General features: G+C 34.8%; 3 protein-coding genes across 5 annotated transcripts; 1 reads left to right on the top strand and 2 right to left on the bottom strand.

Annotated features, from left to right (window-relative positions):
• Positions 1 to 1,681: 1,681 nt before the first annotated feature.
• Positions 1,682 to 6,167, top strand: LOC105108753 (putative glucuronosyltransferase PGSIP8). 2 transcript variants are annotated; one of them, XM_011003190.1, is made up of 5 exons: positions 1,682 to 2,214; positions 4,299 to 4,557; positions 4,670 to 4,871; positions 5,041 to 5,188; positions 5,274 to 6,167. In XM_011003190.1, exons 1-5 carry the CDS (start codon positions 1,913 to 1,915, stop codon positions 5,812 to 5,814), a joined length of 1,452 nt encoding a protein of 483 aa, XP_011001492.1. In that variant the 5' UTR covers positions 1,682 to 1,912; the 3' UTR covers positions 5,815 to 6,167. The 2 variants fall into 2 exon arrangements, with proteins under 2 accessions (XP_011001492.1, XP_011001493.1); XM_011003191.1 differs by lacking the exon at positions 1,682 to 2,214 and adding an exon at positions 3,274 to 4,220.
• A 5,985-nt stretch (positions 6,168 to 12,152) lies between these two features.
• On the bottom strand, positions 12,153 to 15,734 carry LOC105108751 (peroxisome biogenesis protein 19-2-like). The gene is made up of 5 exons (XM_011003189.1): positions 15,504 to 15,734; positions 15,364 to 15,412; positions 14,964 to 15,273; positions 12,793 to 13,109; positions 12,153 to 12,546 (listed from the first exon to the last, which is right to left on the bottom strand). The coding sequence occupies exons 1-5, from the start codon at positions 15,541 to 15,543 to the stop codon at positions 12,501 to 12,503; spliced, it is 762 nt and encodes a 253-aa protein (XP_011001491.1). The 5' UTR covers positions 15,544 to 15,734; the 3' UTR covers positions 12,153 to 12,500.
• A 1,731-nt stretch (positions 15,735 to 17,465) lies between these two features.
• LOC105108750 (protein transport protein SEC16B homolog) lies at positions 17,466 to 25,543 on the bottom strand. 2 transcript variants are annotated; one of them, XM_011003187.1, is made up of 13 exons: positions 23,383 to 25,543; positions 22,822 to 23,145; positions 21,904 to 22,032; positions 21,698 to 21,820; positions 21,400 to 21,570; positions 20,792 to 20,917; positions 20,572 to 20,706; positions 20,148 to 20,275; positions 19,961 to 20,069; positions 19,563 to 19,874; positions 19,319 to 19,474; positions 18,917 to 19,215; positions 17,466 to 18,510 (listed from the first exon to the last, which is right to left on the bottom strand). In XM_011003187.1, exons 1-13 carry the CDS (start codon positions 25,078 to 25,080, stop codon positions 17,985 to 17,987), a joined length of 4,236 nt encoding a protein of 1,411 aa, XP_011001489.1. In that variant the 5' UTR covers positions 25,081 to 25,543; the 3' UTR covers positions 17,466 to 17,984. The 2 variants fall into 2 exon arrangements, with proteins under 2 accessions (XP_011001489.1, XP_011001490.1); XM_011003188.1 differs by having other exon boundaries at positions 19,319 to 19,468.
• Positions 25,544 to 26,405: the final 862 nt, after the last annotated feature.

Here is a 26,405-nt window from a genome sequence, read left to right as displayed (position 1 = left end):
TTATAATACAAGGAAGGTGTTGAGATATAGTAAGTTCAAGGATTTAATATCAAGAGACATGTATGCCGTATAGTTTCAAAATTTAAGGATTTAATATTAATATATGGTATTGATGAGTTCATCTTTAAGAGATGAGCACAATATCTTCTTTTTTTATATATTTTAAGATATTTGAATTATGAATTATGCATGAATTTTGATTTGAAATATATATTTTATGATGTTTGAATTGTGTACGAATTTTTTTTATATAATTTTATAATTTTATGATTTATTTTTATAATTTAAGTTTATTTTATATTTTTTTATGTGGTGTTAAAAATATAATTTTAACAACGTTATTAACACATGTTAGTCACGTAATATGCCATGATGATCGGTGCACTAATTTGCTCTCTAATTTTGAGCATGACAGACGTGGAAGTTCACTCTCAAGGATATAATATCACTAGCTGATGCTAGAAGAGATAGTAAGAGGAGGGCAGCAACCCCCACCTTTGAATTTCGGAATTTTTTAGAGTGTTAGGTGAAAAAAAATATTTTTTTTTATCTTTAGTTTTTTTCCCATGAAAAAATTAAAAAAAAAAAAAGATTGTTCATGAATTTTCCACAAACAAAAAAATCATCAAAATTATAGCTATTTTTTATAAAAAAATAAAAATCATAATTTATAGTAGTCATCTTCATATTTTTTTTATTCATAATGATTTACTTATAGAATATCAATTTTATTTCATTCAAATTAAAAATTATCATGAAAAAGTTATAATTTTGACTTTAAAAAATTACATTATATTTATAATAAAAATTAAATTTATGATACCAACTAAAAATAAAAAGATAAAAATATAATTCTAATCTTTAATATTGATAAAAAGGGCTTGTATACGAAAGAAAAATTGTATTGTTTATGTTTTTTGTATAAAAAAGTGGAAAACTTATATTGAGAAATTGTGAAGAATTTCCAAAATGTGTTTTCCAAACTCATAACAAATTTGAGAAATTAACAAAAAAAAGTTTTTTTTAGTTTTTTGATAAAGAAATATTGTAATTTAATAAAATATTAAAAAATCTCTTGTCCTAAAATTATATACATGTGCTTGCATTTTACAAGTATTAACTCTTTGTATTTTTAGTCTGAGCTTAGGCTCGTCAATCGCTAAAAACAAAAAAACCTTTTGCTTTTGAAATTTATAATGAAGTCTTAAAATATAAAAATATATCCAATTTCCACAACCAAGAAAAAATAAAAAGGACGACAGTGCTTGCTCCGAAGAAGAAGAGAAGGTTAATATTGACCGTACAGGGGTACCAAGACCCATTTTGTACATGGCCAACGGCTAACGCTTTTCTGTGTCACGGTCTAATTATATTTTAAATTTTTTTGAATTTTAAATTCATTTTTTTAGAATTATTTTATGTATTTAATATTAAAAATAAATTTAAAAGATAAAAAATTGTATTATTTTATTATATTTCTAAATAAAAAATATCCTAACGAGTAAACGTTACCGCACTCACAAATATGGTATAAAATGCTGGTCACAGGATTGAAATTACAAATAAAAACGACTCTATTTTGCAAAATAAACATTTTATTAGTTTTGAAGAGCTTTCCTTGTATGCTTCCATCTCTTTCCCCCTTCCAGAGCTGGCCCTTATCTCTCATAGGTCATAGCTACTTCTTATCTATAAAAACGCAAGGAGAGACAGAACCAAGACATGTCAACAACACTCATCGAGAAAGCAAGAAAAACAGTATCTGCATTTACTATATCATATATATTTTTCAAGCTCATCACGTTAGCTAACATAAACAACACCCCCGCCCCTTGCCCTTTTTTTTTAATCTTTCAATTTAAAGGGCTCTTTAATTTCTCTTGATTTCATATAATTTTAAAACCCACCCACCATGGCTTCTTCTCGAGAGCCTTGGTTAATGTTGAGGCTTTTGCTGGTGTTAGTTTTCGCTGTGTATAAAACGACAGCGTTTGGAGAGGTCATGAGGGCACCCCAGATGGAGCAGCAGCAAGAGGGGCAACGCCAGCGGCACAAAAATGCATATGCGACGATGATGTATATGGGGACGCCAAGAGACTATGAGTTCTACGTGGCTATACGTGTCATGCTCAGATCTCTTGCTAGATTACACGTGGATGCTGATCTCGTCGTCATTGCCTCCCACGATGTTCCTCTCCGTTGGGTTCATACCATGTAAGATTCCAAATCTCTCTCTCTCTCTCTATCGTTTTTCTAAGGTCGCCGGTTTTTGTCCCTCTCCGTTACTCTAATGACGTCGTTCTAACATAAATTGCTATCGTTTGGGCCGCTCCCATATTTCCTCTTACCAGCCCTATACTTTCTCTGATTTTTACTCTTAAGAATGTTTTTTCAAATTTAAAATCTCGGTGTTAGGTGAAACCTGAGTCGAAATCAGTATGTCGGAAGAGCATAGGGTTTGGGATCAACAATTCAACACCTACTCTTCTTAGCAGATAAAAAAAAAAAAAACTGATTGAAGGGTAACATTATAACATTATTCACAAGTGTACTCATTCCAGGTCATGAGACGTTTGAGTTTTAGTTAAGAGTCCAGTGGGGGTTGATCGGTGGATACTGACATAGATGGGACATATAGCAGCAATTCACTGCTAAGAAAGAGCACGTGACATGAGTGTAATTCACTGCTAAGAAAGGGCACGTGACATGAGTTGTCCTAGGCAAGGGCCAGAGAGAACATGCTTCTCTTCTGCTGGGCATTGATCCTTTCAAGCAAGTTTCCATTAACGTGGCTTGATTCGATTGGTAATCAAGTCTTGATTGAGTTAAGGTTGCTGACCTTCGTTCGGAGACGGTGCCTAGCATTGCGGGGAGGGATTTGTTCAATGCTTCTCCTTGGGGAGATTTTTACTTGGGGGGCCCTCCTTCGTGAAGTGTTTTATAGCTAATATTTTTTTATATTTTAAATATACATATATATAAATATTAATATGATATTTTTATTAAAAAATTCAAAAATAAAAATTATCCGGACTCGCAGATGGGGAGGACTAAGGAGGGAAGGATTACTACTGTAGTTGTTATTTGGATGGTGTCCTAAGATGACATCCCAGGAAGGAAAGATTGAGTGTTATTTGGTGGATGGCTATCTTTTATTTTATTTTATTTTATTTTATTTTATTTTATTTTATTTTATTTTATTTTATTTTATTTTATTTTATTTTATTTTTCCCTAAAGTCGACTTCCAACCAAGTTCCTTTGTCCAAAACCCGTTATTGAAACTAAAAGTCTTTTTTTAATTAAAATCTAGAAATATATAGATATATGTGTATTTAAGAAGGTGAAGGAATAAGAAGCGGTCCCGCTTATTAATTCCTTAAAGCAATGATGGATGTAATGAATAAAATAGCAAAAATCATTAGTACGTAATCCGGAAATTCAGAAGAGAGGGTGCTAATCTATATAGTAATGATAGCTTTTAAGATAATTGGTAATAAATGCACAGGTCTAAAACGCGTCAAGATCGAGACGGGAAGTTTGAAATATTCAGATCGTCGAACCAATCAACTGCTGTGATTTTTACTCCTTCCTGGAAAGAGAAAGAGGTCTTGTGGACCGTCGGTAGATAATGACCACGACATGTTTAGTACACGCTCTGAGCAGCCATTAAAAATATCTACTTCCATATTTGATCTAAGGGTTGAATGGTAGCTGTCTCTGCGGGTCCTGCGGCTGTTCGTTGAATAAAGAATTAGGTGTCTAGTTCGATTATCTAGCAAGTTGCTTATGTGTAATCAGGGTAGCTAGCTCCCATGTCTGACCGAAAATCCACTTGCCACGCAAAATGGGCACTGGCGGATTAATTAAATGCCCCTGTGGCTGACTGGGTGTGCAGCCCACGTCCTTGCATGTGAGACTGGCTTGGTCTCTTGCTAGAATTCCATGTCTGTACACGCAGAGTTATCGATTTTCTATCTAATCTTAGCGTTCTTTGTCAAAAGTCACCCCCTCCGCATGTGCCGAGTTAGAGAGATGTATAGGATAATAAATTGACCTTACATTTGATGTTTTAAGCCATCAAATTTATGAGCCTACCCGAGAATTAATGCCAGAGGAAATTAAAGGAATACTTGAGTCAATGTATATGTTCCCATTCGATGCCCCAGCTTAACTGGGAAGACAACTGCTTTGTTTAGTGAGGGAATTAGTTAAATTAAACGTACGGTGGTTTTGATATAATCGTTGATTTAAAAAACACAAAAAAGTGTAAGTAAAAAGTAGTTGTTTTGTGATGCAGGGAGCAGGAAGATGGCGCAAGGGTAATGAGAGTGGAAAATGTGGACAATCCTTATAAGAACCAGCCCAATTTTAATAGGAGATTTAAGTTAACATTGAACAAACTCTACGTGTGGAAATTGATTGAATATGAGAGGGTCGTCATGCTTGATGCTGACAATCTTTTCCTTAGAAGAGCTGATGAGCTTTTCCAATGTGGACAATTCTGTGCAGTATTCATCAACCCCTGCATCTTCCATACTGGCCTCTTTGTGCTGCAGGTATGTTGATTCACCTCGCCCTCTATTTATTTATTTCTTTTAAAGTCCCATCAATCAATAAAGTAAATTTATTTTCTTACTCGTGTTTGGAATTCTGTCTTTGGTATCGCAGCCATCCATGGAAGTGTTCAAGGACATGCTTCATCAGTTGGAAATTGGGAAAGAAAACCCAGATGGCGCAGACCAAGGTTTCATTAGTGGCTACTTCCCAGACTTGCTTGATATGCCGATGTTCCATCCACCTCTAAATGGCACCACAGTCAACGGGTCGTATAGACTTCCTTTGGGCTACCAAATGGATGCCACTTATTATTGTGAGTCAAACAAGGATGCGCTGCCCTGTTAATCAAATTTTTATGCTTTGAACTACTTCTGTCACTAATTCTAGATGTCATCATATAATGCATTTGCAATATGACTAAAATCACAAGAAGAATGTGATGTGACCGTATCTAAATCGTGCTCGGTTCTTGTTGGTTTCAGATCTTAGACTCCGCTGGAACGTACCCTGTGGGCCTAACAGCGTGATTACTTTCCCTGGTGCATCATGGTTGAAACCATGGTATTGGTGGTCATGGCCTGTCTTGCCATTGGGCATTCAATGGCATGAACAACGTCGCCAAAGTCTCGGGTAAGTTTTCTTCTCAACAGCCAAACATTTCATGAAATCCTGAAAGCTGTCGTAGCAATGTTGGTAACAAACATTTCTCGTGCAGATACGGGACAGAAACGCCCATGGCACTCATTCAGTGCATAGTTTACCTAGGTATAATAGCAGTAACGCGTCTAGCACGGCCGAATATCTCCAAGATTTGCTATCGGCGAACAGAAAAGAACATCTCCGTAATACAAGCCGGTCTTAAAATGTTGGCAATATGGTCAATTCTTGCATCCTATTTACTCCCCTCCATCATCATTCCTTGCACAATTCATCCATTATTAGGCTGGGGATTGTACTTGCTCGGTTCCTTTGCACTTTGCTCCATAGCTATCAATGCGTTTATGCTGCCGATGTTACCAGTTTTGACTCCATGCCTAGGGATATTCGGGGTCCTCTTGGTCATGGCATTTCCTCTCTACCCGAATGGTATTATAAGATGTTTATCTATTTTTGCTTACGCATTCTGTGCTGCACCTTTTCTCTGGGTATCGCTGGTTAAGATCATGGCAAGCCTTCAAGCATCACTTGAAAGGGAAAACTTCTTCCCTAGATTGGGTGAATCTTCGCCACCTTCTGGATTCAACAAGTTATATTAGTGGATTAACGGCCACAATCGTTGTGTTTTTTTGTCCTGGGGACTTGAAAGGATTATCTGATTGTCGACTGATTTGAAGGTGGTTTGTCTACGTGCGAAGAAAGGATAAATGGGGAAGTCTGATTTTGCTTAAAGCTTCATTGTAATATTTGCCCCAGTCCTGACCGGGAGACCCCGGATTAATGTTGGATGAAAAGGTGGCCGCTTTAAACGTATAAAGATTGTTTGATTTGGGTTCATAGCTTGGTCACGAGAACCATGGAAAGTTGTATTTCTAGTGCATTTCATTAATTTATACTCCATTTTTGTACAGATGCTTCTTATTCTCAATTAAGATCCCATACTTTTTTCCCATTTCACTGTGTAACCATCTTCAATGTCATTATTATTGATGCATTGTTTTTTTATTAACACAGTGTTTGTTTTTGCAGTTTGATTATATTTATATATAAAAAAATTATATGCTTCTCGCATGAAAAAAAAAATGAAAAGACAAAAAAAAAAAAAAAAAAAAAACATGCATCGGGTGATGTGGGCTTGGTCGGATAAGGATGTTTCATCAGAATTATTTGTTTTCGGAAAGGAATGGCAAAAGGGCTTGGGTTAAATAAATAGTTTAAGACAATGTAAACAGTTCACAAAAACTTTAAGGTATTTTAAAATACCAAAATAATAAAGAAGAAGACTAAAAAGTAACAGAATATTAATATTTTTTAATTAATAAAAAGAAAACCAAATATACTATAAATAAATAAAAAGAGTGCTGCCCAAGATGGTTTGAAACAAATGAAGAACACGTTGGGCAAGCGCCAGGCTCTGGTCATGACCGCATCAAGTCCGCTCAGTTTAACAAGACAAGCTGGTTGTTGGCGTGATGGATCCATGTTTTGTAAAAATTTTCACGCTTGGCCCATTCCAATGCTTTCAGCCCATGACGCGGTCTAAGTTATGCTACCTGTGACTTTTAGACCTTCTTTCTTTCTTTTTTTATGGAATCTAATTTTAGCTACAAACTTATAAATTTTATCAATTAGATATACCAAAAAATTCCTACATTTTCCCATTCCTTTTATAGTTTATTTCTAATTTTCATATTTTATGCGCTAAAATGAAGTTAATTTAAAGAGATTTTGACATAAAATTGATGAATATTAACATTTTTGGTCTAATGTACACAATTATGCACTCAAAAAATATTAATTTAAAGTAAAAATATATAATTTATTTGAGAATAAGAAGCATCTGTACAAAAATGAAGTATAAATTAACCATTTATTTCTCTTAATCCCTTTTAATTCTGAAAAATAATTTAATTGGTTAAATTTTAAATTTATTTATAAAAAATTATGAGTTTGAGTATTTTTAAGATTATTGAAATTTTATATAATTATTAATTTTAAAGCCTGTAAAATTAGTTAAGATACATATAAATTAATTAAAACATTTATATTAATAAAAAAAAAACGTCAAGTAGCTTTGCAGTATTATTTTTTTTTCCTGTGATATCTTTAAAACAAACTATGAAAACTCGTTTATTTTACTGTCTTACCTTCAAAACAATACAAACTGAGTAACAAATTTTAAAAACTTTTGTAGAAAGAAAAGGAGCACTCAAAATTGATTGTTACATCATTAGCTTATAATTTAGAAGCTAGATCGACTTTGCCTGGGTCACTAAACATAGCTTGGGTATGGGGTCTCGCACAAGAGGACCTTTTTTGGAGCTTCCGAGGGTTGAGCTAGGATTTACCCTTTTTTTTTATATAGCTATTGGTTATTATCTTCTTGAAAACAATAATAATAAATAAGATAAGATTAAAAAAAAAAGATTAAGATAAAATTATATTTGATAACATGTGTATGTGTATTTTCTAGTAGTGTTTAATTAATTTAATAACATGTGTATTTTCTAGTAGTGTTTAATTAACTTGTATCAATTCTTTCAACATGTAACCCAAATCTTGTCTCTTTCAATTCCCAACTCAAGTTTTTAAAATTATAATAATAATTTTTATTATTACAATAATTAAGGTCAACTTAGGTCTTAACTTGAAGCTTTATACTAAATCAATTTTTGAAGTTGTAATAATTATTTTTATTTTTATATATTTTAATTGAATAATTTTAAAATTAAAAGTTTTTTATAATAATATTTTAAAAATAAAAAAATATTATCTTTGATGGCTTGTCTCCTTTGTACCTCATGTTTTAAAAATATTAAAATTTATTCTAAAACTATATATTCAACCAAATTCATTTTTATATCACTGTATATTCAAAAAAATTTATTTTTATTTTTATTGTTTTTGTTTTTTTAATTATAGAACATCAAACGCTCGCCTGCTAACCCAAGTTTGCACCAAAAAAAAAAAGCAAAAAATCATGTAGGCAACCAAAAAAAAATTAAATGTTAGAAACTACATTGATGTATATTTTTTGTTTTTAATTCATAAGAGGCCCTTCAAATCTTTGACAGCCATCCCTCGGGGCTTTTATATCTGTATCTGGATCCCATCCAAAATTAATCTTCTATTTTAAAGTTTTGGCTATCGCGAAAGATATTTTTTGGTCGATGGCTGTGATTCACTCTTCTCTGCTCAATGGGATCAGTGAGATCCCCTCCCCTCGTACAAATCCGATTCACGAGCACATCCATCACGTAACCTAGCCGGTGACAGCGATTTATCAGCGGAACCCAACAGAGCCTCTATTACAACGACAACGACAACAACAACGTCGCCGTCGTCCCACCCTGAAAGATATTTCCAATTTCAGCAGTCACATCGTGTCAGACCCGAGTTGTCTGCCATCCAACGATGCCCCACTTAACAAAAACCCAAAAGAGAAAGAAAGCATCTTTTGGTTTTAGCTGGGATCCAAGCCTACAATCAAAATCGATCATATTCACTAATCAGCGACTTTCAGGCTGATTAGAACCAGTTTTTATCAAGAAAGAAGAATATGAATATTTTTTTTGTCCTATGCCCTAATTGAAGGAGGTATGCGATTCTACGGTTTACCCCCAACGTTCGAACAAAATGGGTTTTCCAAGCAAGTGGGGTCTTTTACACTGTTCTATTAATTGGGACCAGAGCATGAATATACAGATGAGGTAGAGATACTCCATGCCTGGACCATAATGCGATATGGTAACAGGTGGGTGCCTCTACCACCACCACTTGAAGTTGAAGATGACATTGAATACATGTGATTCTTTTTTATTCTAACTTTTCAGCATGTTCTTTCTTGGACCTTTTATCCAATAAAATATGGGATCTAATCTTATTTATGCTTCTTTTCAAAGTTAATTTTCCTCTAATAGTTGGAGAAGGCATGTGACTTTCAATCCATTATGCGTTTCAACGTTTTTCATGTCTTGCGACCAAGCCATTTGAACAGAAGAAAGAACGCAATTGCTTCCCCGAGAGAAGACCAGAAAGAAAATAGAAAAAAAATGTATTATATTGCATCTTTTATTTACCTTTTTTGAATTCCTGGATACTGGTACCAGGGCGTTCTTCAACTTTCCAGAACCCTTTGAATACAAAGGAAGATGCAACGTATTTGACAGTGCTGCGTTAATATTCAGATCATGCAACACATTAATCTCCAGGGCTTCTAAGTTAAAACAGATTGGTAGCAATGTCAGCCATCTTGTCAAATTATTCTTTGAAGAAAAACGATGAGAAATATATTACGCTATGAACCAATTCTTCCCGAGCACTGCTTATGGAAATTCTCATAAAGATACCCAAAAGATTTACAACATATCGCGGGAATAAGAGCGAAGGATCGAGTTCTCAGCCAACTCAGCCATAGGATCCATTCCAAATCAATGGAACCTAATTAATCTGTATTTACCATGCATAAATGGTATGATAACCGAACCAGGACCGTGAATTTGGTGGCATACAGTCAAATTTCATGAACCATGACTTGATGTCCTAAAGCATACAAACTTAATTAATATTTAGACTCAATAGACATAATAAACAGAACAACTTACGGTGAAGAGGAATGATGTTGGAGGAAAAAGGAGAGGCTTGTTGGTGAAGAGGAAGTCTTCGATCTCAAGGTGGTTGGTTAATTGTTGAATTTTAATTAACAAACAAGATCTCAAGGTGGTTGGTTAATTGTTGAATTTTAATTAACAAACAAAATTTAGAATTTAGGTCAAAACATGATCCCAATTATTATAGGTTTTTTAAGGTTAGTGGAAAAAAATGATGAAATTGTATTTTTTATATTTTAAGTTAAAAAAAAAGGTTAAATGATAACAAAGGATTTAACTATATTTTAAAAAAAATATAGAAGAAAATGCATTAAAAAAAGTCCCAGATATTGTGTTATTCTAATTACCTATCCGCATCAAGAACTTAACCACATCTAATAATTTTTTTATTAAACTTATATTTGCATCTAAATAAAAAATTGCAAAAACAAAAGTCCCATAAAAAAGTTCAGATCCGCACTCCCCAGCTTTATATTATTTTTAATACTTTTAAGGAGAGGATCCTCTATTGCCTATTTTTTTATCTAAAAATAAATAAATCAGGTGATATGTTGTCTGTCTACCTAAAATGCCACCATACTATGGTGGTCGAAAAATCAGGACATAAATATTTTTGTCAAAAACATTCCCTTTTTAAATATATTTTAACAAAAAATAAATCTCATAAACAACCTTACAACACCTAAAAACTAATTTATCAACCCATGAGACTATAAAAACAACCCTAAAACATGAAATCAAATCCGGTTAAATATTTCTTCCTCTACTTTGATCTAGTTTTTTAGATAATATTGAGATTTGAAACAATCATTATCCAATGAAACCTGTAGATGCTAATATCAACTAATTTGATGGTTGAAATACATGAAAATAATAACTTTCTCTCGTTACACTAGAATTCGGTAAAAATTTCTCTCCTTAAAAAATTAGAAATTTAAAAATAATAAAAATAAAGTTGAATATAAAAATTAAATTTAGAAAAACATAAGGAATATAAAAGATCTAATTTTATAAATTAGAGGTTCAAAATGTGTTTTTTACATGAACTTTAAACACACTATCCATTTTTTGTGCTTTTTCTAAGTTGGTCCTCTATCTTTTAATTTTATCCCTAGCCAATAAATTTGAAGTAATTGGGTGCTAATTTCACAATTAAAGGATACAATCAAAAAATGAAGTTAAGGGACCAAAGTGAAAAAAATAAAAATAGCACAACTCCAGTCCATAGTCTGTGAACAGTATTTGTCCTTGTTTGAATAAATCCTTACGCTTTAGTTTGTTTTGTAATTGTTATAATAATATAAATGGAGGTGTTTTCCTACCAATTGGTTAGTGGTTATTAGATGGTTCATACTACATTATAAATTAGATTATTTTTTTAATAAAAAAAATTAAATATTACTAATATTTTTTATTAAAAATAAATTATATAAAATTAAAAATAAATAAAATGACCAGTAAAATCACAGTTTGAATCAAAATAAATATTTAAAATAAAATTTTTTAATAAAAATTAAAAAAATAATATATTAGATCAATTTTTTTATATACATATCAATTCATATATCAAGTTATAAGATTAAGATAATTATATTAAAAAAATCAAAATAAAATATAAAACTTAATTTTTAATATATTAAAAGATAAAACTAAAAAAAAACACTAACTGAATAAAGTAAAAGACCCTTTATTTTTTTTAATTTTTATTTTAGTTAATGAGAAGAATCTCCTCTGTCAACTGATTTGGATTAGGATCAAAGCAAAGTCCCTAAGGACTTCCTACAGGCAGGAGAATGTGGTAAAAAAGCCCCCGTCCTCTCCTCCCTGGAGGAGAGAATATGATTATGTTTACGCTTACAAATGACTAAACCACCATGAACGAACTTTAAAACACCTAAAAGATCCTCTGTAGGAGCCATCTTCTATTAATCACCCTGGAATAAAATCCAAAACCTTCCAGCGCCCCTTTCCATTTGCATTAACATAGGAATGAGATTTTACTCCGTTTAAAGGCTGTTCAAATACGGTTAACCAACTTTGAGGTAATGCTTGTTTTTTGTGTTCATCTCAAAGAGTAAATGGCTCCCTTATGATTTTGGTTTGACTTGGATCGATTAAATTCGATTGACCTAAATGCGAGTCAACTCAGATCACATATTCAAAGCATCTGAATTGACCAAACTGTGAGTAAATTTAGTCCCCCTAGGTAACAAAGCATTCTGATAACGAGGTTTTGTAAACACAGAGAAAAAAGAAATGAAAAACAAGGTTTCAAAGACGGTACCTTCCCCGGCATAATCTTAGAACTGGAGTCTGAAAACCGCAAGTGATAGCTGAAGATCATTTTCAATTAGTACACCAATAATATCAATGCTGTTAGTACACAAGGTTGTTTCAAAGAAGCACCAAGCAATTTATTGTTGAATTTGCTTCAAAAGCCCCCTTTCCACAAATCTGGGTTCCAATTTCCAAGAAACCCTCAAATCAGATACAACTTACAAATTCAAAATGGATCAAAAGCCCTAGTAATTGAACACTTCTAATTGTTACAAAAATTGAAAATCCTTAAAATCTCACCAAGCTATTTTTATTTTGCAGAAACATATCAAGAGAACTACCTATCTGATAGAAGGAAACGGCAAGTGAAAATAGGAAACAAGAGGAAAGGAATGGCTTCACATTACGCAACAATTTCCCTGGGCCTCGAGCATCTCTGGAGATCTGCAACACAAGGATGTCGGTCAGCTATCAGATTTTTTTTCTTTAAACTTTGAGCCAGATAATTTTCCAGTGAAAAATCAAGGAATCTTGCTTCCTTTTTTTACCTTAGCGAGACAAGACTAGACCTAAAATCCCATTCCAACCGCACCCTTTGGCACTTGATCCAAGGTTCGAAGAGGTTTAAAAGAAGAAAAACAGAGATGGTCATCCAAGAATGCCAAAAATTGCATATGATAGTTAACTTACATTTGGCCGAGATTAGCAAAGTCGATATCAGGAGCAAGCTCTTGGACAATATTATTTGGTGGTTGGCCACATTCTTGCATTTTCTGCATGAGATCAAATATCTTGTTATAGTTACTAGGATCACTGTCGTAGACATCATTAAGATCTTTTATGAGTTCATATTGATGTGAGTAACGCCCGTAGTCTTCTTTGTTCAGACTGGCTTTGTGTTCTTCCAACCACTTTGGATATCTTTCTCCAATTTCTTTCATGGGTTCGTAAAGAATTTCCTTAGATAAAAGCTGTTGCATCATGGTCTCCACAATAGATTCCATGTCCTGGAGAAGAAAATTAAAAGGAAAAAAAAATATAACACGTTATAACCTACAAAATGAAGCATGCACGCCATCTACAGGAGAGGAAGCATGTTAGCATAAGACAAATGAACAATGTTTAGAGTTTCAAATGCTCTCTGGCCCAAATCCACTATTTTCATCACGGGGAAGATAAGGAACAGTAAGAAGACTGATGGGCAGTGGATATCCAGAGAGAGAATATGTAATCATGAAGAAGAGCCACCTAAAGCTTGGGGTGCCAAATTAGTTTCCACTTACATTTTAAACATGTAAAACCAACAGACCTTGCCTAATCTCTTCCTCGGAGTAACATGTCAAACTGATATGACTCCAAGAAGTAAACCCACTTTGGTTTTCAAAAAAAGGCATCTCAAAGTATTCTTAGCAAGTGAAGCAGGCCATTGACGGATGCTCATGCTATTGAGCCATAAAGCTCAATGTTGGTATTGCAGCAAACATTACACTGAATTCCAGTTCTGCCATGAACCTTGTCATGTGAAATGAAAAGGCCCCCAAGACATTACTCCATAGTTGAATAATATTTGCCTCATATCTAATAGATTTAAGAGGTCAACATTACATTTAAGGGGGGGAAAAAAACCTTCAGTAACTAATATTTTTACATCTCAAACAATTCCAAATCATGGATTGAGGCAATTAGCCTATTATAATGCAGAGCTCAACCAGCATTGTGCTTAACTACACCACATTCAATATGAAACACAGAAAGGCGCATAACCAATTTAAAATCATCTGTGTTGAGCACATCATGGGCATATGAATTTCACTTGTTTATTGATATATATAAAATATAAGTCAATATTTTGAGAGAAGATCCTAGATCGACAAGTATAGCAAAATAATACTGCAATAAGCAATTTACGAGATGAACATAATCTGTTCCAAACTTGAATAGCAAATTAGAGCTTTCCATCCATTTCTAGGCCTATCTAAGATGCTTGTCATGAGAAATCAAGCAACAATAGAAATATCTACATGCTTAGTGCCTTTCACCAAAATGAGCCAATGTGGTGTATAATTTAGGAAGCATCCAGAGAAGTGATTAAGGGTACAGATGCAAGTCAGTCTAACTACTAATTATGTCACATGAACACCGAGTGTTCCTTGACAGATTCTGCATTCTACATAACTTGTGCACCCTCTGTGTTTGTCACTTTTCATGAAGGTCAATAATAACATTTATAGGCTATGCCAAAAGAGCATCACCCAACATGCAATGACTAAGCATAGTAACATCAAACTTACTGCAAGTAAATTACCACAAGCTTTTGACAGAAACATCCTTTAATTCCTTCAGTAGAGTAAGGTTTTCCTATCCACATACAAAAACAGCTTTACAAGTACCGAATCAAGCAAGGTAGCCCTACCTGAGTGATGATCGACTATTTTCAAATATATGAAACCACAACAAAACCAAACTAAACTATTTTAAAACGAAGGATAGCAGAAAAAATTGGCATCTAAATTTCCTACAAACTCTTTACCATTATGAACGAGTCGGGCAATATAGCTATTGTTAAGCAAGTGATCGAATTTGTAAACCCCGTGACCCAAAACTTAAGACAGAATGCACTGTATCAATCCCCAATTACCAAACAAAATCTCACCAATATTCATAACCACAATTATCGAACCTAAAACTCGAAAGTGAACTAAAAGTTATCCTCCTGATAGGAACGAGGAAATAAGCTATGTCATGTAAATCAACGAAAAAAGCCTTCCTCGGTTCTAACTACCCTAAATCTCAACCATAATTCATAAACCATAGAAATACGCAATTGAAAGGAAACAAAGAGAAAAGGCAAAATGATATACCTGAGAACCAGCAAGCTCCTCAAACTGCTTAACCCAATCATCCATAAATGCATCTTGGCTAGAATCATCAGGTTTAGAGGCAGCAGTGACAGACTCCAATCCTTTAACAGCCTCCCTAGTCTGTTCTCTAAGCTTATCAAGAGCCTCCTCAACATGGGATTCTTTAGAAACCTTTTGCTTGCCTTTTTTCTTGCTTTTTAAGTCAGGCAATCCCATTCCCAACCCTTGAACACCAGTTGGCAATGAAGGAAGACAGGTCCCTTTCTCTTCCTCTTTCTGCTTTCTGTTCTCTTCATTACCATCTCCACTTCTATAAATTAAGCCATAATTTTCAAAAATCACCAATATCTATTACCAAAGATAAAAAAAATAAAAAAATAAAAAAATTGTTGAGACAGACCTTTGAGAAGCAGGAGCAAGGTTGAGAGTCTGGAAATCATCGACAGCACCTGTAAAGAGATTAAAATACATATAAAAAGAATTGTCAGATTTTTTATAGAGAAAATGAAGACATGGGTTTTAGAGAAAGAGAGAGATTACTGTCAAGGAGTTGTTCTAAGTCGTCGTGTTGGCCCGCCATGATTGAACTACTTATCTCTGCCCCCACCTCTCTCTGCGCTGATACACCGAGCTTTTCTTCTTCTTCTTTTTCAGTCTTTGAGGGAGTTGTGCAGCTTGTGCTTGAGCTTGAGAGAGTGAGAGAGCAACAGCGATTCAATGTCTCTCTTGTGAGTTTGTGACAGCACTACTCCTTTGCCGTGGATTTTTTTTCTTGTGAGTTTGTGACAGCACTACTCCTTCGCCGTGGATTTTTTTTATTTTTATTTTTTTTTGCTTTTATCTTTTCCTAATTAATGTTTTCCATTTCAATTTTCTTCTCCCAAAATATCTCCATTCTAAATTTGTGGTAAAAATGAATTTCGGTATTTGTTTTTGATAATTCCTAAAATGGTTACAGATTAAAATAAACATTCAAACCATCGAAGCATTTGCCATAAGCGAGTTACAGTTTTTCTTCTTTTCTTCATTTAATTATAAGGGTGCTTTTGAATTATGGATCAATAAAAAAATAATATTTTAAGAACGTATTTTTCATATTGATTTGATAAATTTTAAAGTCTTGATAGTTTTTTATTATTTAAATCTAAAAAGTCAAAGAAAAAAAGTAAATAGTCTCTTTAATTACAAGAATAAATAATAAATAGCTATTGATAAGTAAATATTAATTTAATTCAAAACACGTTTGGAAAGATTGTAAAATATTTACTTTAAGTGATTTTGTTCTTATATCTTGGGATGATTAAAAAAAATTAAGGTTTGACTGTGTTCTTACTTTTCTGAATTTTATATGTGCGCTAAAGCCTCAAAATAACAAAATTATTGTACATAATTCATAATTACGGTGATAATTTCATCCATAATACTCAAAAATCAAAATATTTCATGAACACAGATTGCTTTAGGCATTTCGTCAAACAAATTCTAAGCATCCATCAAACTATCTTAGGAAAGCTCTCAAAATTAGGGCTCAACAGCGGGGATGGAGACAATTTCAAGCTCCATAACAAACTCAAAGCCTCTGTGGAATTGAATCAATTGATGGATGGGTGATTCCGTCCATGCGGGCACATTACAGGCTGATGAGGGAATGTTGCTGCTGAAGAAAGAGCAAACGAAGCGTCAAAAAATGCGCGGAAATAACAAAGGATTTCTGGAAGATGAGGTGAGAGAATCCATGCCCACCTACACTCATCAAATCTAGAAAGGAATCCAACTCAATATGTTGGAGAAGAATAAATATGAGTTAGTGTTTTTATTCTTTGAGTAATTTATTTTAAATTGTTTATTCTTTCGTGTTTGGGTATTTACGAAATAATTATCTTAATACATTTTTATTACGTAGATTTATTTTATTTCTTTATCAGTGGTATGTAAATTATAATATAACGAGGTTTTTCATAAAAATAATCCACGATTATTAAGTACAATTCTAATGTAAGTATTTCTTTATTAACATTTAATATTGGCTAATTTTATGGAGCTGGCCTAACGAGGAATACCTTGGAATGCATGTTCCTGTTTAAGATCTCAGGTTTGACTTTTACTTGGTACGCCATCAGATTTAGATAAAGCTCATGAATTAATTATGAATTCTTTGTCGAGAGCCCGTGTACCCTTGGAATTAGCTCGGCCCTGGCCCTGGAGCTAAGTCAAAAAAAAATTAATACTGGCTCATAAATAATTATTTAATCTTTAACTAAACGCGTTATCTAGCACTATATGAAAATTGCAAGGATATTTTATGGAACTCTTGGATAAAGATACTTGTATGAACAAAAATAACGACATCAATCCATTAACACAGTGAAAATGAGAGTGGCAGAACCTTTCGACATGAGATGTTACAAGACAACAAAAAGAAAGAGTTCTTGCGCACATGCAACTTAAATTCTTAGCCCATTTTAGCCAAAAGCAGCCCTCAACGTTTTAGGATACCAATAATTCAACTTCTGAAAGCATACATTGGAATACAATTGAACATAAAAGACGTTTTATTTTTCTCTCGTTTTCTTTTTTTGGAAAATGAGTACACTATGTTTCCCCTGGAAAAGACCTCTGAGCCCGAGGGGATTTCTACTAGCTACTTCCAATGGACATTTACTCTTCCCAACAAATGAACAAATGAACTAACTGTACAATGGTGTGCCAACGCAGGGTTTCTTTGATTTATGGTTAAAAAACCAGCTCCTCAAACCTCTGATGGTGGCAACTCCTGTGACATTCATACAAAATCTATGCTTAAGATTACAGTAATACATTCGCCATCTGCATTTGAACATACATTTAGAGGAGGTGGGAAGGATTGTGGAAATTTTGATAGAAAACATGTTTTGCTTCTCCATGACCCGATTCTGATGCAGCACCACTGAGCATCTTCCAGGATGTGCTGGATGGAGCCCGTCCAAGTATTGCATCGACCACAAGGAGCAAAACTTGGTATGTACATCTCCATTGCTCAAATTAAAGTTCCACCTCATGAAGTTCATCTCCAAAACTGCTACTACTTGGCATTCGTGTCATGGATTGGTCGCTAGGCATAAATGATGAAGGGATCATGCCCATAGCCTCCCCTGGAGATTTGGATTCCATTGCCTTAGGAGGACTAAATGAATCACTGAAGCTCCCGCTCCATGACGCTGTTCGTCGTGAGTTGGATGAAACCAAGTCTTTCCCATTTATCATACCCCCCTTTCTCGTAATGTTATCCACGCTTGGAAATCTTTGCATAGCCATTGCTGATGAAGATGTGGAAGGCTGTGGATAATCATTCTCCTTCATATTGAATGTAGAAGGTTTCTCAGTGGGTGCATTGTCTTGTATGTTTTCTGCTATAGCTTCCATAGAACATTCTAATGATGGTGTGGGTGCGGGCGCGGGAACAAAAAACTTCGCATTTGAAGCAACAGCAGGTTTGACAGATGGAACAGACGGGGACTGGAACAGATTTGCTGGTTTTCCACCACCTTGGTTAAAGGTGTCAACATACCTATCAAACACCCATGATTGATATTAGTTTGTATTAATTAAATCACTTAAAAAAAATGGAACAAAAGTCCTTAACCTGGACAAGTAAATCTCTTCAAAGCTTACTATATCAATTTAGCCACCCATTTCAATTGGATGACAAGATTAGGATTTAGGAACTCAATGTACATTGGAGTTCCAACTGGATAACAAGAATTAGCCATATTGCTGGGCATTCCACAACAATATGATAGAACCTTCGTGTGTGTTTTCCCTAATCCACTCTTCCCCCATACCACATATTCTTAGTAAAATAAAACAAAACTTTACCTTCACTTTATCTATTCATCAAAAATTCTATTGACAAGCATCCCAACTTTCATGATATTCATTATTTAGAGAAGAAAAACATAAGGCTTCAAAATTACCTTGCCCTGACACCCATGCGCCCACGAGCCGAGAATTGATTTGAACTGGCTGGAATAGGCGGAATCCCTGAAGGATGGTCTGTTGAAGTGGGACTCTTAAACGTTGAGTTCCCATCAGTCAGAGACACTTCATTCGTCAAAGCAGATTTCAAGTTGTAGTCAGAGCCTCCATTCTGGAAGCCTAGAGTTGTTGGAGGGGGTGCCAAGGCTGCTGCTTCAGCTGTGGGTTCAACACCTTCCTCCACCCATCTCTTGAGCTTTTCATCATAATAAAATTTGTTCTTTTCACCCAATTTAGCCTTCAGTCACAATAAAAATGATGGTTAACAAGAGTACCAGGAGATTGTCCATAGTTTCTCCCTGAAAAAGTCTAACAGAAATCACATATGAAAATCAATCTACCTGTTTATCTGAGCGAGGCCTTAAGACTAGCCCTACAGTTTTCTGCAAAAGCTGTGATCCAAAACCAAAACGACCAAACCGAGATGACCCCACTGAACCTGATGCCTTGCTTTGTGTGCTGGAAGGAGTTCCTTGTGTAGATGAATCAGCCTGATCCTACCACAAGCCAGTAAGAAGACATGATATAACTAACATACACATCAAGCAATTTAAGTCGTTTTTCAACTTGCAGACGATAACACACCTGTCTTGGACTTCTACCAAAGTCTGGCTCTGAAACACTTCTATTATGCATTGTCATTTTATTGCCATCAGCTGCCCATTCACTTATGGGCTCTGTTGAAGCAGAAGATATTAGCGATGACATGGTCATTGTTGACTGACTACCTGATACTCTGGGAGCCACCAGCTGGTGATGGCTATCTGGCACACTTCCTTGAGATGCTGATGGTGCGGGTGGTGGCAGGCCCCCAACAACACGATGTGCAGTACTGTCAAAAAAGTTGAGCAACTTGCCAACTATCTTTCCTGGAGCCAAATTTGTGGTGAATCCACCCTGAAAAATAGAATATTTGATCTTGGTCAGAATACAGAAAAGCAAAAACATAAAGAAAGAAAGTAGAGTTCATGATAAATTATTACCTGCTGATGGGCTCTAATCCTTTCCTCAAGGGATAATACTAAAAGCTTCCATGTTTCTACTTCAGGAGCTCGACCAGTTTTTAGGGATTTTAAAACAGCCTGACAATACCTATATAAATTCACCAGATTCAGGCAACTGAAGGACAAATTATATAAAGCATCTACTTCAAAATTGCCATCCCCTTACTTAAGTGAATCAGAGACTTTGCCCACTTCAGCCAGCATGTATGCATAGATAAGCTTATATTGCTGAAACGGTAGCAAGATAAACTGGGAGTTACCAAGCACCTTTGAGTATTCATACAACTCAGTTCTCTGTCAATACATCCCATTAAATTAATCAAGTCAGATTCCGTTGAAGGAGAAATCATATGAGAGAGAAAGGTTGAGTTTGAAACCACAAGAAACATTCCAAAATGTCGCCATTCTCGATTTTGCTCATAAAGATTGGATTCTGATCAGTGATTGTATAATTAACCAAAACCTATCTATCCAGCCAAGAAGTGCAGAACAAGCTGTTCATTTGCATTGGAAGCAACCATCCCATAATAAGCTACCATAAATAAATCATAAGTAATCGCGCACAAGGGTTGAACAAAATAACCGAGCACCTGAATAGCCGCTGGATTAGCATATGTTCGGGGATGCTTCCAGTGATCTGCTCCAATTAGGCATAGCCTTGCAGTGTCTGAATGCGACTCAAAGTTTGCTTCTGCTACTAAATAGCAGATGTGTGCAGCAGTAATCTGAGTAACCACTCTCATGTAAGTTTCAGGATACAGGGTTTTCAAATGAAGCCACCAAACAAAGGACCAAAGAAAAAAAAGATACCTCACTTCTATCCTTCCATAGGCAATCTCCAAGATGTATGAGCACAAGTTCATCATCTTTTGTTCTGTTTGCAGTTATTACAGCCAAATTCTCTTCCCAGTCATCAAGCATTCTGTTTGCCCCAAACTGCAATTGATAGCAAAGCATATATAAAATTATACACCAATAAAAACAGGTTAGAAATTTCAGCTTTTGATAGGAAATAAAAAAGGAAGAGCTAGTCGTGGCAAAGGTAAATTACAAGCAATTTTTTTACAAATTGAAAAGATGGCGGTGACATGACAGCTACATCAAAGCCTATATAAGCATTCAGTATCCTTGTGAACAGGACTGAGGAGAAAGCTTAGTTATTCTATATCTTGAGAGCTAACAATAAACCCATTATGTGGAAACAACACAGTTGATATAGCTGGTCGGTAGTGTTATCAACAAAATCCAAAACACAATTCTCTTCCCTTCGGCTTCATTCTCAAAGGTTCTCCATCACTACAAAATATCCTCTCAAGTTTTTGATAGCAAAATATGTGATTTTAACTGAAAGAATCCACAACATAGCACACTTATTCAGCCCTTAATTCAGTAGGACAATTCATGCATCACTATCTCACCTGGACAGGTTGTTGAGGGATACTCAAATCACCAGGAAAGCCACCATGTACATTAGAATCTGTGGAAAATACCTCAGCTGGTTGCCCTGCTATTAGCAAGCATAATGTTCGCAAAGGAGAACCAGCTACCAGCTGGCGAAGTGCCATTAGCTTGACAGTATCAACATAGTACTGTATCAACCCAGCCCCAAAAACATGCAAACAGAGAGAGAGAAGCGAGTGAATATCTGAAAATCTTCCTCGTCCGTGAAATTATCTGAATAAAATCAAAGGCATCAGAGTAACATAGACGAAAAACCTGATCACCAAGCTGTGACGCAAGAACAAGTGCTGGTCCCCACAACTGGCCTTCTTGTGCACATTGTAAAGCCTCTTTTTTTCTTCCAGAAACCAGAAGATGTTGTACCTCAGAAGCAGTTGCCTAGTAAATACATCAGAATCTTTTACAAGACAGATAAAATGTCAATACAATATTGAGAAATAGCAAAGTAGTATATGAGATACCCTAATTTGTCCTTCAGAGGGCATATTCTGCAAGCAGTGGTCAAGGGCACCATACTCATTGAAGTGTGTGCTATTCTTCTTGGCAGATGCAAAGAGTTTTGCAACTGCTGATTCTGGAGCATCACTCTCCTACAAAAATAGAAATGATATTCAAAATGCCAGGTTAGTCATTTCTATATGTGGCTATTCAGATATGATTACAAGGCAATAATATTAAGGACCCATTTTATCATATAAATAACAGTGTAAGGAGATGATGTGAAACTCAATGATGTAACATCAAATATCAAGAAAGCAAATATTAGGAACTAAATCAGGAGAAGGAAAATAAACCCACAACAAACTCGTTGCATCATTAATTGGATTATAGTGACACTAAATGCAGGTTGCTTAAATGTTTCCAGTAGCCCATGTGCTTTCGTACGTGGGCAGACCACCTACTCTTTTCTAGTTTAGAAATTAGATACCCCATGCAGCATGCCCTTTCACTTATGTCTGGCCAATTCTCTCTGAAATAAGCAAGGTAAATTAATTCCCAGTGGGCTTGAAACAGTCTTGCATTTTGAGACATTTCGAACATCTTTTAGAAAAACATCACAAAAGAGCATGAAAAGCAGGGAATCCAAGAGGAGATAATTTTATTTCTGGCTTTTTGGTTGGAGAGAGGGAGAGGCATTTCATAGTCTTATGTTTCCAAAGACTAACATATCAAAATAAAGATACACTGCAAAAGTGTTTTTTTCTAACTAACTCGTCACAGAACCAACAACAAATGTATACAAGTACTTGCTTTGTTAAAGGAATCAAATTAGCTTGTACAAATCCAAATGGGTGACATAGAGCATAAATCTGCAAGGTTCAAATTAAAAGAAAAGTAACACGCGCGCACAAACATTGAAAAAGAAATTTGTAATTTACCTTCAATAAATTGTCAGTTCCAAATGGAGATCGAAGTTTTCCATAATGCTGACAAGCTATTTTCAGTAAAGCGAGAAGCAACCTCAATACTTCGCCTTTTCTATGATTTACACCAAGTGATTCACAGTGTGCAACTCTCTCATCAATCCACTTATTCAATTCTTTATTTCCAACATTTCCGCCCACCAAAGGACCTGGAAAGGACTGTTGGCAGAGAGCATGAAAATAACTGCAAGTGCCCCCTCCAACACTTGAAGCATTATCACTACTTCCTAAAATAATCTCCATCAAATTCATAACTGAGATTGAGCTTCCTACATGATCCTTCACATGAAAAAAGTACACATTTTTAGCCCATAAATAATACCAGCATTCAAGAAAAAAAAAATTTAATAGTTTCTTTTAATTTATGAGAGAACTGACACAAAATCCCAAGCACTTTTTAATTCTCGTTCCCACCAAGACTTCTGGCTACCAAATTATCAGTTAAGAGAAACACCCATAATGTGATGCAAAAAAATGAGAAAAAGAACTATGAAAGAGAGCGTTTCAGAGCCTCACCTGGCTGCTGAAGGATGTTTTCCTAAGAGAACTGCTATCTTTCATCACTATGAGCTTCCCACCAAATCCAAAAGTAACCAGTGCATGTGGAGGACGCCCAGCAGATGATCTTCCAGTGTTGGGAGCATAAGAAAACTGCTGGTTGCTCTGAAATGATTGATGGGGAACACTTGCTTGTTTCTGACTGCTAAAGTAATCATTTGAAAAGATTGCTTGTTCATTCTGTTTTACAGTTTCCTGATTACTCTTCTTACTGAAGTTCCCGCCCTGTACAAAACTTTGTGACCCAACAAATCCGTTAGCCTCAGCATAACCTTGACTTGCTTTGTCATATGATGGAACTGTCCCTGAATAATTAAAAGCATTCTGTTGATCAACATGGTTGTTCATGGACACATTTGAACCATATAAATTCTCTAATTGCTGGTTTCCACCAAAATTCGAAATAGTATCTGTCATGGCAGCAGTCTGAGGTTGCCACATATTCAAACCCTGTTGATTGTAGCTACCATAAGACTCACCCCCGCTGCCATGTAGGCCTTGGCTATTATAGCCCTGATAGCCATACTTGTCAGCTTGTCCGTACTCAGCATTCATGCTACTACTATTTGGGGAATAAGGATTGCTAAATGCGAATCCATTTTGATTCTGCTGATCATTAGTTTGAACAGTTGTTGATTGTGCAGATGGTGTGTAACTGTCCAATGAGCGCCATTCTCCCACCATTGTATCATAATACCAACCAGGATATTGTGGGTCAAAAACCATATGTTCAGGGTAACCATTATTATTCCCTTGGGAAACCTGATTCCAGCTAGACACACTCTCGGTTGTACTAGTCTCAGCCACAGTTGCCACCACAGACTGTGAAGTCTGCTGCAAATAATTAACCTCTGTTTTCCCATCAGAGATTGAGGCCGAAGCAGCCACACATTCAACCCCCAAAGCACCATCGGCACTCCCTTGCATGCTTGCTGTAGCATCAAAAGCATCCACTTGATACCACCGCCCAGTGTTTGCATCTTGCTTCCATCCAGGATACATGTTTTCCCAATACTGACCGCTACTCGAGTCCAGTCCATTCACACTCTCCATCACCGATCCTCCATAAACTTGTGAACCATCTTGATATTGCTCATAACTGACCGAATTATCCAAACCTCCACCACCCATATTCTCTACATTACTAGCCTTTTGAACTATATTTGCAGGAAAATCTTCTGAACCGCGTCCAAAATCATTAAAAAAATCAGAGGACGAACCAAAACCATGATTCCCATTTTCCGCATAATCTGCGTAAAACGAACCCCACCCCACTTCCTTAACCCCTGATTTCAATGATCCACTGCTTTGACAAACAGTAGTCTCAGGCACAACCTCCGATCCAATCCCATGGTTATTTGACTCAATCACCCCATCAGACAAGCCCAACGAATTCACTGACTCCAACGCATTACTCTCCTCCGCCTCCACACCATCCAATCCTGCACCATCATTTTCAACCTTCCCCTCGAATCCACCTTTTGTATCCTCAATACTGAGATTGGCAAAGGCTTTCGCCTCATCAGAATCACTTCCCTCTGTGATTTTAGGGCCCGAATCCAAATTAGGGGGCCCAAAATCATCATCAACTAACTTATCAAAGAAATCCTCATCCGTCTGATCCTCCATCACGTTAAATGGAGGATTCGTAGCCATCTAAAATACCACTGATTTAACCCTAACGATCTACAAAAATTCTCAAGACCAATTTTGCCCTCCAATTTTCCCTATTTCACACCTAAAATTCGAGCTGTAATTTAATCAAAACACCGAGATCCAAAAACTAAAAAGATCTAAAAGGCCAAAATCAGAGAGGGATCTCTGTAATTAGAGAAGTATAACTTAAGATCAAAACATAAAATACAATACAAAAAATATTAGGAATCTGGGGATTGAATCGAACGCATTGGAAATAAACGGAAGGAGAAGGAGATGTACTAACTTACAGATCGGATCAGGGATTTGATCAGTGAATCTAGAGCGAGAGAGAAAGGATTGGAGCGAGAGAGAGAGAAAGGGAGAACGTTCGACTTGGCACCACCTACCCAACAAGAGTAGCTTCCGTTTTTCCTTTCTTTCTTTTTTCTAATTAATTTCTTGTTTTATTTATTTCCAGAAAAAGAAAATTGTTATTGCAGGTGGGGCTGTGCATGCTTGTTGAGACTTAATTCCGTTCCCGTCCGATATTGCATCTTATTTGGTATCAACAAATATTTAGGAGTTTCTTTTATCGTTCAAGATTTTAATTCATATTTTTAAATATCCGAAATAAATATTTTTATATAATTGTTAATAATATTTTTTTTAAGATGTTTGAAAGGAAAAAAAAACAATATGCATCTTTTCCATCTAAAAAAAAACATTTCATATTATTCTATGTTTTTATAACTATTATTTATTTATTTATTTATAAATGTATCATGGTATATTTGTTATTGGCTCCTTCATTTATAAAATTCTAATTCCACTCATGTTTGATGCATTCCACAAACCATTTCATTTCATTGATTATAAAGTGATTTTGTTATTATTTTACTCATAATATTAATTACATCTCATCTAATTTAATTATTTATAAACTTTATTAAGTCTCATTATTAGATATTTATAAATAAAGATTTTGGTCTATTGATTTGAAAACTAACATTTTTTTCTTTTTAAGTGGTCTTCAACATAGCTAAAATTATATAGCAAAATATTTACACTAATACATATACGTATTATCTTTGTTATTTTTTTAATATATCTTTATTATTTTAACAATTTATTTGTATTTGAATATATTTAATATTTTATTAAAAAATAAATTAAATAAAAAATAAATTTTTAAATAATTTATTTTAATTTTTAATTCTTTTAAAGCCAATTTATCTTTATGTTTTAAAAATATTTTTGAAAAAAATAAAAAAATTATTTTTTTGTTTAAATTTTATTTTTTTATATTTCCACATTGTTTTAATATATTAATGTTAAAAATAAAT

Source organism: Populus euphratica, unplaced genomic scaffold (assembly GCF_000495115.2).
Source record: "Populus euphratica unplaced genomic scaffold, PopEup_1.0 scaffold427.1, whole genome shotgun sequence".
NCBI lineage: Eukaryota > Viridiplantae > Streptophyta > Magnoliopsida > Malpighiales > Salicaceae > Populus > Populus euphratica.
Note: the sequence above shows the minus strand (reverse complement) of the source record. Positions and strands in the feature narration are given on the sequence as shown.